Here is a 17028-nt window from a genome sequence, read left to right on the forward strand (position 1 = left end):
AATACTATCTGCATTAGCAAGCTTATCATGACATTCATCACAAACTACAGCCGGAGGGACAGATACCACAAGTTTACAGCAGACGCACTTAACTTTGGTAGAACCAGCATCAGGCAGCGTCTTTCCAGAAGTAGCTTCTGATCCAGGGTCAATGTGAGACATCTTGCAATATGTAAGAGAAAAAAACAACATATAAAGCAAAATCTATCAAATTCCTTAAAAGGCAGTTTCAGGAATGGGAAAAAATGCCAATGAACAAGCCTCTAGCAACCAGAAGCAAATGAAAAAACAAAATTTATGTAAGAACTTACCTGATAAATTCATTTCTTTCATATTGGCAAGAGTCCATGAGCTAGTGACGTATGGGATATACATTCCTATCAGGAGGGGCAAAGTTTCCCAAACCTCAAAATGCCTATAAATACACCCCTCACCACACCCACAAATCAGTTTAACGAATAGCCAAGAAGTGGGGTGATCAGAAAAAAGTGCGAAAGCATAAAAAATAAGGAATTGGAATAATTGTGCTTTATACAAAAAAATCATATCCACCACAAAAAGGGTGGGCCTCATGGACTCTTGCTAATATGAAAGAAATGAATTTATCAGGTAAGTTCTTATATAAATTTTGTTTTCTTTCAATGTAATTAGCAAGAGTCCATGAGCTAGTGACGTATGGGATAATGACTACCCAAGATGTGGATCTTCCACGCAAGAGTCACTAGAGAGGGAGGGATAAAATAAAGACAGCCAATTCCGCTGAAAATAATCCACACCCAAAACAAAGTTTAAATCTTATAATGAAAAAAACTGAAATTATAAGCAGAAGAATCAAACTGAAACAGCTGCCTGAAGTACTTTTCTACCAAAAACTGCTTCAGAAGAAGAAAACACATCAAAATGGTAGAATTTAGTAAAAGTATGCAAAGAAGACCAAGTGGCTGCTTTGCAAATCTGATCAACCGAAGCTTCATTCCTAAACGCCCAGGAAGTCGAAACTGACCTAGTAGAATGAGCTGTAATCCTTTGAGGCGGAGTTTTACCCGACTCGACATAAGCATGATGAATCAAAGATTTTAACCAAGATGCCAAAGAAATGGCAGAAGCCTTCTGACCTTTCCTAGAACCGGAAAAGATAACAAATAGACTAGAAGTCTTTCGGAAATCCTTAGTAGCTTCAACATAATATTTCAAAGCTCTAACAACATCCAAAGAATGCAACGACTTTTCCTTAGAATTCTTAGGATTAGGACACAATGAAGGAACCACAATTTCTCTACTAATGTTGTTAGAATTCACAACCTTAGGTAAAAATTTAAAAGAAGTTCGCAACACCGCCTTATCCTGATGAAAAATCAGAAAAGGAGACTCACAAGAAAGAGTCGATAATTCAGAAACTCTTCTAGCAGAAGAGATGGCCAAAAGAAACAAAACTTTCCAAGAAAGTAATTTAATGTCCAGCGAATGCATAGGTTCAAACGGAGGAGCTTGAAGAGCCCCCAGAACCAAATTAAAACTCCAAGGAGGAGAAATTGACTTAATAACAGGTTTTATACGAACCAAAGCTTATACAAAACAATGAATATCAGGAAGACTAGCAATCTTTCTGTGAAAAAGAACAGAAAGAGCAGAGATTTGTCCTTTCAAGGAACTTGCAGACAAACCTTTATCCAAACCATCCTGAAGAAACTGTAAAATTCTAGGAATTCTAAAAGAATGCCAAGAAAAATGATGAGAAAAACACCAAGAAATGTAAATCTTCCAGACTCGATAATATATCTTCCTAGATACAGATTTACGAGCCTGTAACATAGTATTAATCACAGAGTCAGAGAAACCTCTATGACTGAGAATCAAGCGTTCAATCTCCATACCTTCAAATTTAAGGATTTGAGATCCTGATGGAAAAAAGGACCTTGCGATAGAAGGTCTGGTCTTAACGGAAGAGTCCACGGTTGGCAAGTGGCCATCCGGACAAGATCCGCATACCAAAACCTGTGAGGCCATGCTGGAGCCACCAGCAGAACAAACGAGCACTCCTTTAGAATCTTGGAAATCACTCTTGGAAGAAGAACTAGAAGCGGAAAGATATAGGCAGGATGATACTTCCAAGGAAGTGACAATGCATCCACTGCCTGCGCATGAGGATCCCTGGATCTGGACAAATACCTGGGAAGCTTCTTGTTTAGATGAGAAGCCATCAGATCTATTTCTGGAAGTCCCCACATTTGAACAATCTGAAGAAATACCTCTGGGTGAAGAGACCATTCGCCCGGATGTAACGTTTGGCGACTGAGATAATCCGCTTCCCAATTGTCTATAACTGGGATATGAACCGCAGAAATTAGACAGGAGCTGGATTCCGCCCATACCAGTATTCGAGATACTTCTTTCATAGCCAGAGGACTGAGTCCCTCCTTGATGATTGACATATGCCACGTTTATGACATTGTCCGTCTGAAAACAAATGAACGACTCTCTCTTTAGAAGAGGCCATGACTGAAGAGCTCTGAAAATTGCGCGGAGTTCCAAAATGTTGATTGGTAATCTCACCTCCTGAGATTCCCAAACCCCTTGTGCTGTCAGAGACCCCCAAACGGCTCCCCAACCTGTCAGACTTGCATCTGTTGAAATCACAGTCCAGGTCGGAAGAACAAAAGAAGCCCCCTGAACTAAACGATGGTGGTCTGTCCACCACGTCAGAGATTGTCGTACAATCGGTTTTAAAGATATTAATTGAGATATCTTTGTATAATCCCTGCACCACTGGTTCAGCATACAGAGCTGAAGAGGTCGCATGTGAAAATGAGCAAAGGGGATCGCGTCCGATGCAGCAGTCATAAGACCTAGAATTTCCATGCATAAGGCTACCGAAGGGAATGATTGAGACTGAAGGTTTCGACAAGCTGAAACCAATTTTAGACGTCTCTTGTCTGTCAGAGACAGAGTCATGGACACTGAATCTATCTGGAAACCTAAAAAGGTTACTCTTGTCTGAGGAATCAATGAACTTTTCGGTAAATTGATCCTCCAACCATGTTCTCGAAGAAACAATACAAGTCGATTCGTATGAGATTCTGCTAAATGTGAAGACTGAGCAAGTACCAAGATATCGTCCAAATAAGGAAATACCACAATACCCTGTTCTCTGATTACAGAGAGAAGGGCACCGAGAACCTTTGTAAAAATCCTTGGAGCTGTTGCTAGGCCAAACGGCAGAGCCACAAACTGGTAATGCTTGTCTAGGAAAGAGAATCTCAGAAACTGATAGTGATCTGGATGAATCTGAATATGCAGATATGCATCCTGTAAATCTATTGTGGACATATAATGCCCTTGCTGAACAAAAGGCAGAATAGTCCTTATAGTTACCATCTTGAATGTTGGTATCCTTACATAATGATTCAATATTTTTAAATCCAGAACTGGTCTGAAGGAATTCTCCTTCTTTGGTACAATGAAAAGATTTGAGTAAAACCCCAGCCCCTGTTCCAGAACTGGAACTGGCATAATTACTCCAGCTAACTCTAGATCTGAAACACATTTCAGAAATGCTTGAGCCTTCACTGGATTTACTGGGACACGGGAAAGAAAAAATCTTCTTGCAGGAGGCCTTATCTTGAAGCCTATTCTGTACCCTTGTGAAACAATGTTCTGAATCCAAAGATTGTGAATCGAATTGATCCAAATTTCTTTGAAAAATCGTAATCTGCCCCCTACCAGCTGAGATGGAATGAGGGCCGCACCTTCATGTTGACTTGGGAGCTGGCTTTGGCTTTCTAAAAGGCTTGGATTTATTCCAGACTGGAGATGGTTTCCAAACTGATACTGCTCCTGTAGGGGAAGGATCAGGCTTTTGTTCCTTATTGTGACGAAAGGAATGAAAACGATTAGTAGACCTAAATTTACCTTTAGATTTTTTATCCTGTGGTAAAAAAGTTCCTTTCCCCCCCGTAACAGTTGAAATAATAGAATCCAACTGTGAACCAAATAATTTATTACCCTGGAAAGAAAGGGAAAGCAAAGTTGACTTAGAAGACATATCAGCATTCCAAGTTTTAAGCCATAAAGCTCTTCTAGCTAAAATAGCTAGAGACATATACCTGGCATCAACCCTAATGATATCAAAGATGGCATCACAAATAAAATTATTAGCATGTTGAAGAAGATTAACAATGCTATGAGTATTATGATCTGATACTTGTTGCGCTAAAGCTTCCAACCAAAAAGTTGAAGCTGCAGCAACATCCGCTAAAGATATAGCAGGTCTAAGAAGATTACCTGAACACAAGTAAGCTTTTCTTAGAAAGGATTCAATTTTCCGATCTAAAGGATCCTTAAAGGAAGTACTATCTGCCGTAGGAATAGTAGTACGTTTAGCAAGAGTCGAGATAGCCCCATCAACCTTAGGGATTATGTCCCAAAACTCTAATCTGTCAGATGGCACAGGATATAATTGCTTAAAACGTTTAGAAGGAGTGAATGAATTACCCAAATTATTCCATTCCCTGGAAATTACTTCAGAAATAGCATCAGGGACAGGAAAAACTTCTGGAATAACTACAGGAGATTTAAAAACCTTATTTAAACGTTTAGATTTAGTATCAAGAGGACAAGATTCCTCTATCTCTAATGCAATTAAGACTTCTTTAAGTAAAGAACGAATAAATTCCATTTTGAATAAATATGAAGATTTATCAGCATCAACCTCTGAAATTGAATCCTCTGAACCAGAGGAAACATTATCAGAATCAGAATGATGATGTTCATTTAAAAATTCATCTGAAAAATGAGAAGTTTTAAAAGACCTTTTACGTTTACTAGGAGGAGGAATAACAGACATAGCCTTCTTAATGGATTTAGAAACAAAATCTCTTATGTTAACAGGAACACTCTGAGTATTAGATGTTGATGGAACAGCAACAGGTAATGTAACAGTACTAAAGGAAACATTATCTGCATTAACAAGTTTGTCATGACATTCATTACAAACAACAGCTGGAGGAACAGATACCACAAGTTTACAGCAAATACACTTAACATTGGTAGATCCAACATCAGGCAGCGATTTTCCAGAAGTATCTTCTGATTCAGGGTCAATCTGAGACATCTTGCAATATGTAATAGAAAAAACAACATCTAAAGCAAAATTGATCAAATTCCTTAAATGACAGTTTCAGGAATGGGAAAAATGCCAGTGAACAAGCTTCTAGCAACCAGAAGCAAATAAACAATGAGACTTAAATAATGTGGAGACAATAATGACGCCCATATTTTTAGCGCCAAAAAAGACGCCCACATTATTTGGCGCCTAAATGCTTTTAGCGCCAAAAATGACGCCACATCTGGTAACGCCGCCACTTTTGGCGCAAAAACGTCAAAAATGACGCAACTTCCGGCGACAAGAACAACGCCGGAAAAAACTAATCATTTTTTGCGCCAAAAAAGTCTGCGCCAAGAATGACGCAATAAAATGAAGCATTTTCAGCCCCCCGCGAGCCTAACAGCCCACAGGGAAAAAAGACAAATTTTAAGGTAAGAAAAAAATTGATTATTCAAATGCATTATCCCAAATAATGAAACTGACTGTCTGAAATAAGGAATATTGAACATCCTGAATCAAGGCAAATAAATGTTTAAACACAAATATTTAGAACTTTATATAAAAGTGCCCAACCATAGCTTAGAGTGTCACAAAAATAAGACTTACTTACCCCAGGACACTCATCTACATGTAGTAGAAAGCCAAACCAGTACTGAAACGAGAATCAGTAGAGGTAATGGTATATCGTCGATCTTAAAAGGGAGGTAAGAGATGAATCTCTACGACCGATAACAGAGAACCTATGAAATAGACCCCGTAGAAGGAGATCATTGAATTCAAATAGGCAATACTCTCTTCACATCCCTCTGACATTCACTGCACGCTAAGAGGAAAACCGGGCTCCAACCTGCTGCGGAGCGCATATCAACGTAGAATCCAGCACAAACTTACTTCACCACCTCCACAGGAGGCAAAGTTTGTAAAACTGATTTGTGGGTGTGGTGAGGGGTGTATTTGTAGGCATTTTGAGGTTTGGGAAACTTTGCCCCTCCTGGTAGGAATGTATATCCCATACGTCATTAGCTCATGGACTCTTGCTAATTACATGAAAGAAATGAGACTTAAATAATGTGAGAAAAAAGGTGGAGAAAAAAGGTGGAGACAAAAATGACGCCCACATTTTTTGGTGCCAAAAAAAAAACGCCCACATTATTGGCGCCCAAATGCTTTAGGCGCCAAGAATGACGCCACATCCTGTGACGCCAACATTTTTGGCGCAAAACGTCAAAAAAATGACGCAAACACGAACAACTTCCGGCGACAAGTATGACGCCGGAAATGACAAAGAAATTTTTTGCGCCAAAAAAGTCTGCGCCAAGAATGACGCAATAAAATGAAGCATTTTCAGCCCCCGCGAGCCTAACAGCCCACAGGGAAAAAAGTCAATTTTTAAGGTAAGAAAAAAGGTCTTAATTCATATGCATTATCCCAAATATGAAACTGACTGTCTGAAATAAGGAATGTTGAACATTCTGAGTCAAGGCAAATAAATGTTTGAATACATATATTTAGAACTTTATATAAAAGTGCCCAACCATAGCTTAGAGTGTCACAAAAATAAGACTTACTTACCCCAGGACACTCATCTACATGTAGTAGAAAGCCAAACCAGTACTGAAACGAGAATCAGTAGAGGTAATGGTATATATAAGAGTATATCGTCGATCTGAAAAGGGAGGTAAGAGATGAATCTCTACGACCGATAACAGAGAACCTATGAAATAGATCCCCTAGAGGAAGACCATTGAATTCAAATAGGCAATACTCTCCTCACATCCCTCTGACATTCACTGCACGCTGAGAGGAAAACCGGGCTCCAACCTGCTGCGGAGCGCATATCAACGTAGAATCTAGCACAAACTTACTTCACCACCTCCACAGGAGGCAAAGTTTGTAAAACTGATTTGTGGGTGTGGTGAGGGGTGTATTTATAGGCATTTTGAGGTTTGGGAAACTTTGCCCCTCCTGGTAGGAATGTATATCCCATACGTCACTAGCTCATGGACTCTTGCTAATTACATGAAAGAAATATAATAGGAACACTGAGGAGGTATAGGAACTTCCCTGCGACCACCAGGAGCTAGAATACACCAAAACACTTACTAAGAGAATGGCTACTGACAACTCCCCTGCCCTCTCTTGCAGGAAACAACCCATTGAGGACAAAATAATTCAGAATCTTCAGCAGAGCAGCTCCCTCGATCACCTCCATGAAACGAGGCAAAGAACTACTGGAAGGGTAGGGGAAGTGGGAGGGATATTTAATGCTCTTTGTCTCCTCCTGGTGGCCAAGTGAAGTATTTCCCATAAGTCATGTATAGATTTGGTGGACTCTCACTTCCATGAGAAGGAAACGGGAAGGTAAAGATTCTCCCCAGTGCAGCCGCTACTAATAAAGTTATGTGAGCACATGAGTGGACCTATAAATACTGGATGCACATTGTAAAAAAACAAAATGGTGACTTTAGACCGCTGCTTCATAACTGAAGACTCGCCAGAAACACGGGCCAACAAGCTCCATTCTTGTGTTGTACTGTGGCTGAGGCTTCTGATAACGGCACCGTCTTGTTTACGTTAACTGAGCAAATCTTTATGCCTTTCTCTGCTATCACTTTACAACATTCTGTGTTACATGTGAGCCTCAAGAATATCTGTCAGTTAATGTGAAAGTAAGTCTGTCTCTGTGCGTGTGTTACTGAGTACGTACATCTGTCTCTGTGCGTGTGTTACTGAGTACGTACATCTGTCTCTGTGCGTGTGTTACTGAGTACGTACATCTGTCTCTGTGTTACTGAGTACGTACATCTGTCTCTGTGTTACTGAGTACGTACATCTGTCTCTGTGTTACTGAGTACGTACATCTGTCTCTGTGTTACTGAGTACGTACATCTGTCTCTGTGTTACTGAGTACGTACATCTGTCTCTGTGCGTGTTACTGAGTACGTACATCTGTCTCTGTGCGTGTGTTACTGAGTACGTACATCTGTCTCTGTGCGTGTGTTACTGAGTACGTACATCTGTCTCTGTGTTACTGAGTACGTACATCTGTCTCTGTGTTACTGAGTACGTACATCTGTCTCTGTGTTACTGAGTACGTACATCTGTCTCTGTGTTACTGAGTACGTACATCTGTCTCTGTGTTACTGAGTACGTACATCTGTCTCTGTGTTACTGAGTACGTACATCTGTCTCTGTGTTACTGAGTACGTACATCTGTCTCTGTGCGTGTTACTGAGTACGTACATCTGTCTCTGTGCGTGTTACTGAGTACGTACATCTGTCTCTGTGCGTGTGTTACTGAGTACGTACATCTGTCTCTGTGCGTGTGTTACTGAGTACGTACATCTGTCTCTGTGCGTGTGTTACTGAGTACGTACATCTGTCTCTGTGCGTGTGTTACTGAGTACGTACATCTGTCTCTGTGCGTGTGTTACTGAGTACGTACATCTGTCTCTGTGCGTGTGTTACTGAGTACGTACATCTGTCTCTGTGCGTGTGTTACTGAGTACGTACATCTGTCTCTGTGCGTGTGTTTCTGAGTACGTACATCTGTCTCTGTGCGTGTGTTACTGAGTACGTACATCTGTCTCTGTGCGTGTGTTACTGAGTACGTACATCTGTCTCTGTGCGTGTGTTACTGAGTACGTACATCTGTCTCTGTGCCTGTGTTACTGAGTACGTACATCTGTCTCTGTGCGTGTGTTACCGAGTACGTACATCTGTCTCTGTGCGTGTGTTACCGAGTACATACATCTGTCTCTGTGCGCGTGTTACTGAGTACGTACATCTGTCTCTGTGTTACTGAGTACGTACATCTGTCTCTGTGCGTGTTACTGAGTACGTACATCTGTCTCAATGTGCGTGTGTTACTGAGTACGTACATCTGTCTCAATGTGCGTGTGTTACTGAGTACGTACATCTGTCTCTGTGCGCGTGTTACTAAGTACGTACATCTGTCTCTGTGCGTGTGTTACTGAGTACGTACATCTGTCTCTGTGCGTGTGTTACTGAGTACGTACATCTGTCTCTGTGCGCGTGTTACTGAGTACGTACATCTGTCTCTGTGCCTGTGTTACTGAGTACGTACATCTGTCTCTGTGTTACTGAGTACGTACATCTGTCTCTGTGTTACTGAGTACGTACATCTGTCTCTGTGTTACTGAGTACGTACATCTGTCTCTGTGCGTGTTACTGAGTACGTACATCTGTCTCTGTGCGTGTTACTGAGTACGTACATCTGTCTCTGTGCGTGTGTTACTGAGTACGTACATCTGTCTCTGTGCGTGTGTTACTGAGTACGTACATCTGTCTCTGTGCGTGTGTTACTGAGTACGTACATCTGTCTCTGTGCGTGTGTTACTGAGTACGTACATCTGTCTCTGTGCGTGTGTTACTGAGTACGTACATCTGTCTCTGTGCGTGTGTTACTGAGTACGTACATCTGTCTCTGTGTTACTGAGTACGTACATCTGTCTCTGTGTTACTGAGTACGTACATCTGTCTCTGTGCTGTGTTACTGAGTACGTACATCTGTCTCTGTGTTACTGAGTACGTACATCTGTCTCTGTGCGTGTGTTACTGAGTACGTACATCTGTCTCTGTGCGCTGTGTTACTGAGTACGTACATCTGTCTCTGTGCCTGTGTTACTGAGTACGTACATCTGTCTCTGTGCGTGTGTTACTGAGTACGTACATCTGTCTCTGTGCGTGTTACTGAGTACGTACATCTGTCTCTGTGAGTGTTACTGAGTACGTACATCTGTCTCTGTGCGTGTGTTACTGAGTACGTACATCTGTCTCTGTGCGTGTGTTACTGAGTACGTACATCTGTCTCTGTGCGTGTGTTACTGAGTACGTACATCTGTCTCTGTGCGTGTTACTGAGTACGTACATCTGTCTCTGTGCGTGTGTTACTGAGTACGTACATCTGTCTCTGTGCGTGTGTTACTGAGTACGTACATCTGTCTCTGTGCGTGTGTTACTGAGTACGTACATCTGTCTCTGTGCGCGTGTTACTGAGTACGTACATCTGTCTCTGTGTTACTGAGTACGTACATCTGTCTCTGTGCGTGTTACTGAGTACGTACATCTGTCTCATGTGCGTGTGTTACTGAGTACGTACATCTGTCTCATGTGCGTGTGTTACTGAGTACGTACATCTGTCTCTGTGCGCGTGTTACTGAGTACGTACATCTGTCTCTGTGCGTGTGTTACTGAGTACGTACATCTGTCTCTGTGCGTGTGTTACTGAGTACGTACATCTGTCTCTGTGCGCGTGTTACTGAGTACGTACATCTGTCTCTGTGCCTGTGTTACTGAGTACGTACATCTGTCTCTGTGTTACTGAGTACGTACATCTGTCTCTGTGTTACTGAGTACGTACATCTGTCTCTGTGTTACTGAGTACGTACATCTGTCTCTGTGCGTGTTACTGAGTACGTACATCTGTCTCTGTGCGTGTTACTGAGTACGTACATCTGTCTCTGTGCGTGTGTTACTGAGTACGTACATCTGTCTCTGTGCGTGTGTTACTGAGTACGTACATCTGTCTCTGTGCGTGTGTTACTGAGTACGTACATCTGTCTCTGTGCGTGTGTTACTGAGTACGTACATCTGTCTCTGTGCGTGTGTTACTGAGTACGTACATCTGTCTCTGTGCGTGTGTTACTGAGTACGTACATCTGTCTCTGTGTTACTGAGTACGTACATCTGTCTCTGTGTTACTGAGTACGTACATCTGTCTCTGTGCCTGTGTTACTGAGTACGTACATCTGTCTCTGTGTTACTGAGTACGTACATCTGTCTCTGTGCGTGTGTTACTGAGTACGTACAGCTGTCTCTGTGCGCGTGTTACTGAGTACGTACATCTGTCTCTGTGCCTGTGTTACTGAGTACGTACATCTGTCTCTGTGCGTGTGTTACCGAGTACGTACATCTGTCTCTGTGCGTGTGTTACTGAGTACGTACATCTGTCTCTGTGCGTGTGTTACTGAGTACGTACATCTGTCTCTGTGCCTGTGTTACTGAGTACGTACATCTGTCTCTGTGCGTGTGTTACGGAGTACGTACATCTGTCTCTGTGTTACCGAGTACGTACATCTGTCTCTGTGCGTGTGTTACTGAGTACGTACATCTGTCTCTGTGTTACTGAGTACGTACATCTGTCTCTGTGCGTGTGTTACTGAGTACGTACATCTGTCTCTGTGCCTGTGTTACTGAGTACGTACATCTGTCTCTGTGCCTGTGTTACTGAGTACGTACATCTGTCTCTGTGCGTGTGTTACTGAGTACGTACATCTGTCTCTGTGCGTGTGTTACTGAGTACGTACATCTGTCTCTGTGCGTGTGTTACTGAGTACGTACATCTGTCTCTGTGCGCGTGTTACTGAGTACGTACATCTGTCTCTGTGCGCGTGTTACTGAGTACGTACATCTGTCTCTGTGCGCGTTACTGAGTACGTACATCTGTCTCTGTGCGTGTGTTACTGAGTACGTACATCTGTCTCTGTGCCTGTGTTACTGAGTACGTACATCTGTCTCTGTGCGTGTGTTACTGAGTACGTACATCTGTCTCTGTGCCTGTGTTACTGAGTACGTACATCTGTCTCTGTGCCTCTGTTACTGAGTACGTACATCTGTCTCTGTGTTACTGAGTACGTACATCTGTCTCTGTGCGTGTGTTACTGAGTACGTACAGCTGTCTCTGTGCGTGTGTTACTGAGTACGTACATCTGTCTCTGTGCCTGTGTTACTGAGTACGTACATCTGTCTCTGTGCCTGTGTTACTGAGTACGTACAGCTGTCTCTGTGCGTGTGTTACTGAGTACGTACATCTGTCTCTGTGCGTGTGTTACTGAGTACGTACATCTGTCTCTGTGTTACTGAGTACGTACATCTGTCTCTGTGTTACTGAGTACGTACATCTGTCTCTGTGCGTGTGTTACTGAGTACGTACATCTGTCTCTGTGTTACTGAGTACGTACATCTGTCTCTGTGCGTGTGTTACTGAGTACGTACATCTGTCTCTGTGTTACTGAGTACGTACATCTGTCTCTGTGCCTGTGTTACTGAGTACGTACATCTGTCTCTGTGTTACTGAGTACGTACATCTGTCTCTGTGTTACTGAGTACGTACATCTGTCTCTGTGTTACTGAGTACGTACATCTGTCTCTGTGCGTGTTACTGAGTACGTACATCTGTCTCTGTGCGTGTTACTGAGTACGTACATCTGTCTCTGTGCGTGTGTTACTGAGTACGTACATCTGTCTCTGTGCGTGTGTTACTGAGTACGTACATCTGTCTCTGTGCGTGTGTTACTGAGTACGTACATCTGTCTCTGTGCGTGTGTTACTGAGTACGTACATCTGTCTCTGTGCGTGTGTTACTGAGTACGTACATCTGTCTCTGTGCGTGTGTTACTGAGTACGTACATCTGTCTCTGTGTTACTGAGTACGTACATCTGTCTCTGTGTTACTGAGTACGTACATCTGTCTCTGTGCCTGTGTTACTGAGTACGTACATCTGTCTCTGTGTTACTGAGTACGTACATCTGTCTCTGTGCGTGTGTTACTGAGTACGTACAGCTGTCTCTGTGCGCGTGTTACTGAGTACGTACATCTGTCTCTGTGCCTGTGTTACTGAGTACGTACATCTGTCTCTGTGCGTGTGTTACTGAGTACGTACATCTGTCTCTGTGTGCGTGTTACTGAGTACGTACATCTGTCTCTGTGTGCGTGTTACTGAGTACGTACATCTGTCTCTGTGCGTGTGTTACCGAGTACGTACATCTGTCTCTGTGCGTGTGTTACTGAGTACGTACATCTGTCTCTGTGTGCGTGTTACTGAGTACGTACATCTGTCTCTGTGCGTGTGTTACGGAGTACGTACATCTGTCTCTGTGTTACTGAGTACGTACATCTGTCTCTGTGCGTGTGTTACTGAGTACGTACATCTGTCTCTGTGCGCGTGTTACTGAGTACGTACATCTGTCTCTGTGCCTGTGTTACTGAGTACGTACATCTGTCTCTGTGCCTGTGTTACTGAGTACGTACATCTGTCTCTGTGTGCGTGTTACTGAGTACGTACATCTGTCTCTGTGCGTGTTACTGAGTACGTACATCTGTCTCTGTGTGCGTGTTACTGAGTACGTACATCTGTCTCTGTGCGTGTTACTGAGTACGTACATCTGTCTCTGTGCGTGTGTTACTGAGTACGTACATCTGTCTCAATGTGCGTGTTTCTCAGTACGTACATCTGTCTCTGTGCGTGTGTTACTGAGTAAGTTATGGGGTAAGTACATAAGTTATGTGGGTAAGTTATAGGGTAAGTACATAAGTTATGGGGAAAGTACATAAGTTACAAGGTAAGTACATATGTTATGGGGTAAGTACATAAGTTATGGGGGTTAAGTTATGGGGTAAGTACATAATTTATGGGGTAAATTACGGGGTAAGTTATAGGGTAAGTACGTAAGTTACGGGTTAAGTACATAAGTTACAAGGTAAGTACATATGTTATGGGGTAAGTACATAAATTATGTGGTAAGTACATAAGTTACAAGGTAAGTACAAATGTTATGGGGTAAGTACATAAGTTATGGGGGAAGTACATATGTTATGCGGTAAGTACATAGGTTATGGAGTAAATACTTGAAGATACATTTTTCTCTAGTGAATGTGTTCTGTTTAAACTACTTGGACTCTGCCATTGTGTCCCTCTTGGCCTCTCGTGTAGATACATATGTTCTTGTGTAGTGAAGTGCCCTGTACCTACCTGTGCCCGAGGAGTGCTTAGTTGTAAGGTGCTTGGCCTATTTTTCAGTGTTGCCTCAGGTGGCAGGGGGGATGGGCTGGGAGACGGTGGAGCCTCCACTCGATGTCGGTTCTCTTGGGTATGAATTTCCTCCTCTTCTTCCTCCTCATCATCTTCTTCATCAATCATTTCAAACTCTTGGAAATCCTCCTGGAAAGTACAGATGGTTCGGGACGGATCACATCTGCCAAATCCAAGATTGTCCTGAGAAAGAGGGAGAGGAACCATGAGAAGCATTTTCTTTTAGAGACCAAAATGACAAGAGACGCCGTGCACATAACACCGTAGGGCCATTAAATATAGTAGAATTCCGTAAGCAACAAGTACATAATTAAAAGACAATGCAATAACAACGTCTCAATTTCAAATTAGTAGAAGATTTAATTTTTTTCTGTCAAATTTCAAAGTTACTTCCATTTTCTCTGCCCCCTGTACTATGTGACATTCATTGGTAAATCACAAAATGTGAACTATTTCACATGCTCAGTAGAAGCAGAAAGTGTGCACATAAAATGATTCTGCTTAAATAGTCCTTTTAATATCCACATAAACAAGATCAGATTCCAAAACCAGAAATGGAACACATTATCTTAATGTTGTATGTATGTTTATATGTGAATGTATGTATGTGTGTGTGTGTGTGTGTGTGTGTGTGTGTGTATGTTTGTGTACATGTGTGTGTGTGTGTGTATGTTTGTGTACATGTGTGTGTGTGTGTGTGTGTGTGTGTGTATGTTTGTGTACATGTGTGTGTGTGTGTGTGTGTATGTTTGTGTACATGTGTGTGTGTATGTTTGTGTACGTGTGTGTGTGTATGTTTGTGTACATGTGTGTGTGTATGTTTGTGTACATGTGTGTGTGTATGTTTGTGTACGTGTGTGTGTGTATGTTTGTGTACATGTGTGTGTGTATGTTTGTGTACATGTGTGTGTGTGTGTGTATGTTTGTGTACGTGTGTGTGTGTATGTTTGTGTACGTGTGTGTGTGTATGTTTGTGTACATGTGTGTGTGTATGTTTGTGTACGTGTGTGTGTGTATGTTTGTGTACATGTGTGTGTGTGTGTGTGTATGTTTGTGTACATGTGTGTGTGTGTGTGTGTGTGTGTATGTTTGTGTACATGTGTGTGTGTGTGTGTGTGTATGTTTGTGTACATGTGTGTGTATGTTTGTGTACGTGTGTGTGTGTGTGTATGTTTGTGTACATGTGTGTGTGTATGTTTGTGTACATGTGTGTGTGTATGTTTGTGTACATGTGTGTGTGTGTGTGTATGTTTGTGTACATGTGTGTGTGTATGTTTGTGTACGTGTGTGTGTGTATGTTTGTGTACATGTGTGTGTGTGTATGTATGTTTGTGTACATGTGTGTGTGTGTGTATGTATGTTTGTGTACATGTGTGTGTGTGTGTATGTTTGTGTACATGTGTGTGTGTGTGTGTATGTTTGTGTACATGTGTGTGTGTGTGTATGTTTGTGTACATGTGTGTGTGTGTGTATGTTTGTGTACGTGTGTGTGTGTGTGTGTGTATGTTTGTATGTTTGTGTACGTGTGTGTGTGTGTATGTTTGTGTGTGTGTGTATGTTTGTGTACATGTGTGTGTGTGTGTATGTTTGTGTACATGTGTGTGTGTGTGTATGTTTGTGTACATGTGTGTGTGTATGTTTGTGTACGTGTGTGTGTGTGCGTATGTTTGTGTACGTGTGTGTGTGTATGTTTGTGTACATGTGTGTGTGTATGTTTTTGTACATGTGTGTGTGTGTATGTTTGTGTACGTGTGTATGTTTGTGTACATGTGTGTGTGTATGTTTGTGTACGTGTGTGCGTGTATGTTTGTGTACGTGTGTGTGTATGTTTGTGTACATGTGTGTGTGTATGTTTGTGTACGTGTGTGTGTATGTTTGTGTACATGTGTGTGTGTATGTTTGTGTACATGTGTGTGTGTGTGTGTGTGTGTTTGTGTACATGTGTGTGTGTGTATGTTTGTGTACATGTGTGTGTATGTTTGTGTACATGTGTGTGTGTATGTTTGTGTACATGTGTGTGTGTATGTGTTTGTGTACATGTGTGTATATGTGTTTGTGTACATGTGTGTATGTATATCTGTGTATGTTTGTGTACATGTGTGTGTGTGTGTATGTTTGTGTACATGTGTGTGTGTGTGTGTGTGTTTGTGTACATGTGTGTGTGTGTATGTTTGTGTACATGTGTGTGTATGTTTGTGTACATGTGTGTGTGTATGTTTGTGTACATGTGTGTGTGTGTATGTTTGTGTACATGTGTGTGTGTGTGTTTGTGTACATGTGTGTGTGTGTGTATGTTTGTGTACATGTGTGTGTGTGTGTGTTTGTGTACATGTGTGTGTGTGTGTATGTTTGTGTACATGTGTGTGTGTGTGTATGTTTGTGTACATGTGTGTGTGTATGTGTGTGTACATGTGTGTGTGTATGTTTGTGTACATGTGTGTGTGTGTGTGTGTGTGTGTACATGTGTGTGTGTGTGTGTGTGTGTGTGTGTATGTATGTTTGTGTACATGTATGTGTGTGTATGTTTGTGTACATGTGTGTGTGTATGTTTGTGTACATGTATGTGTGTGTATGTTTGTGTACATGTATGTGTGTGTATGTTTGTGTACATGTATGTGTGTGTATGTTTGTGTACATGTGTGTGTATGTTTGTGTACATGTGTGTGTGTATGTTTGTGTACATGTGTGTGTGTATGTTTGTGTACATGTGTGTGTATGTTGTGTACATGTGTGTGTATGTTGTGTACATGTGTGTGTATGTTTGTGTACATGTGTGTGTGTGTGTGTATGTTTGTGTACATGTGTGTGTGTGTATGTTTGTGTACATGTGTGTGTGTATGTTTGTATACATATGTGTGTGTGTATGTTTGTATACATATGTGTGTGTGTATGTATGTATATCTGTGTATATTTGTGTATGTGTGTGTGTGTATGTGTGTGTATAAGTGTGTGTGTGTATAAGTGTGTGTGTATGTATGTATGTGTATGTTTGTGTACATGTGTGTGTGTGTTTGTGTACATGTGTGTGTGTGTGTGTGTGTTTGTGTACATATGTGTGTGTGTGTTTGTGTAAATGTGTGTGTGTGTGTT

At 41.7% G+C, this 17028-nt stretch overlaps 1 protein-coding gene across 1 annotated transcript in view; it reads right to left on the reverse strand.

Annotated features, from left to right (window-relative positions):
* Window positions 1-17028, reverse strand: part of MAPK8IP2 (mitogen-activated protein kinase 8 interacting protein 2) — a 320297-nt gene that overhangs the window by 200278 nt on the left and 102991 nt on the right. Inside the window, exon 3 of the mRNA XM_053716289.1 lies at window positions 13879-14121. Within this exon, the coding sequence (XP_053572264.1) occupies window positions 13879-14121 (243 nt within the window). The remainder of the gene's footprint in view (window positions 1-13878; window positions 14122-17028) is intronic.

This window comes from Bombina bombina, chromosome 6, assembly GCF_027579735.1.
Source record: "Bombina bombina isolate aBomBom1 chromosome 6, aBomBom1.pri, whole genome shotgun sequence".
Lineage (NCBI taxonomy): Eukaryota > Metazoa > Chordata > Amphibia > Anura > Bombinatoridae > Bombina > Bombina bombina.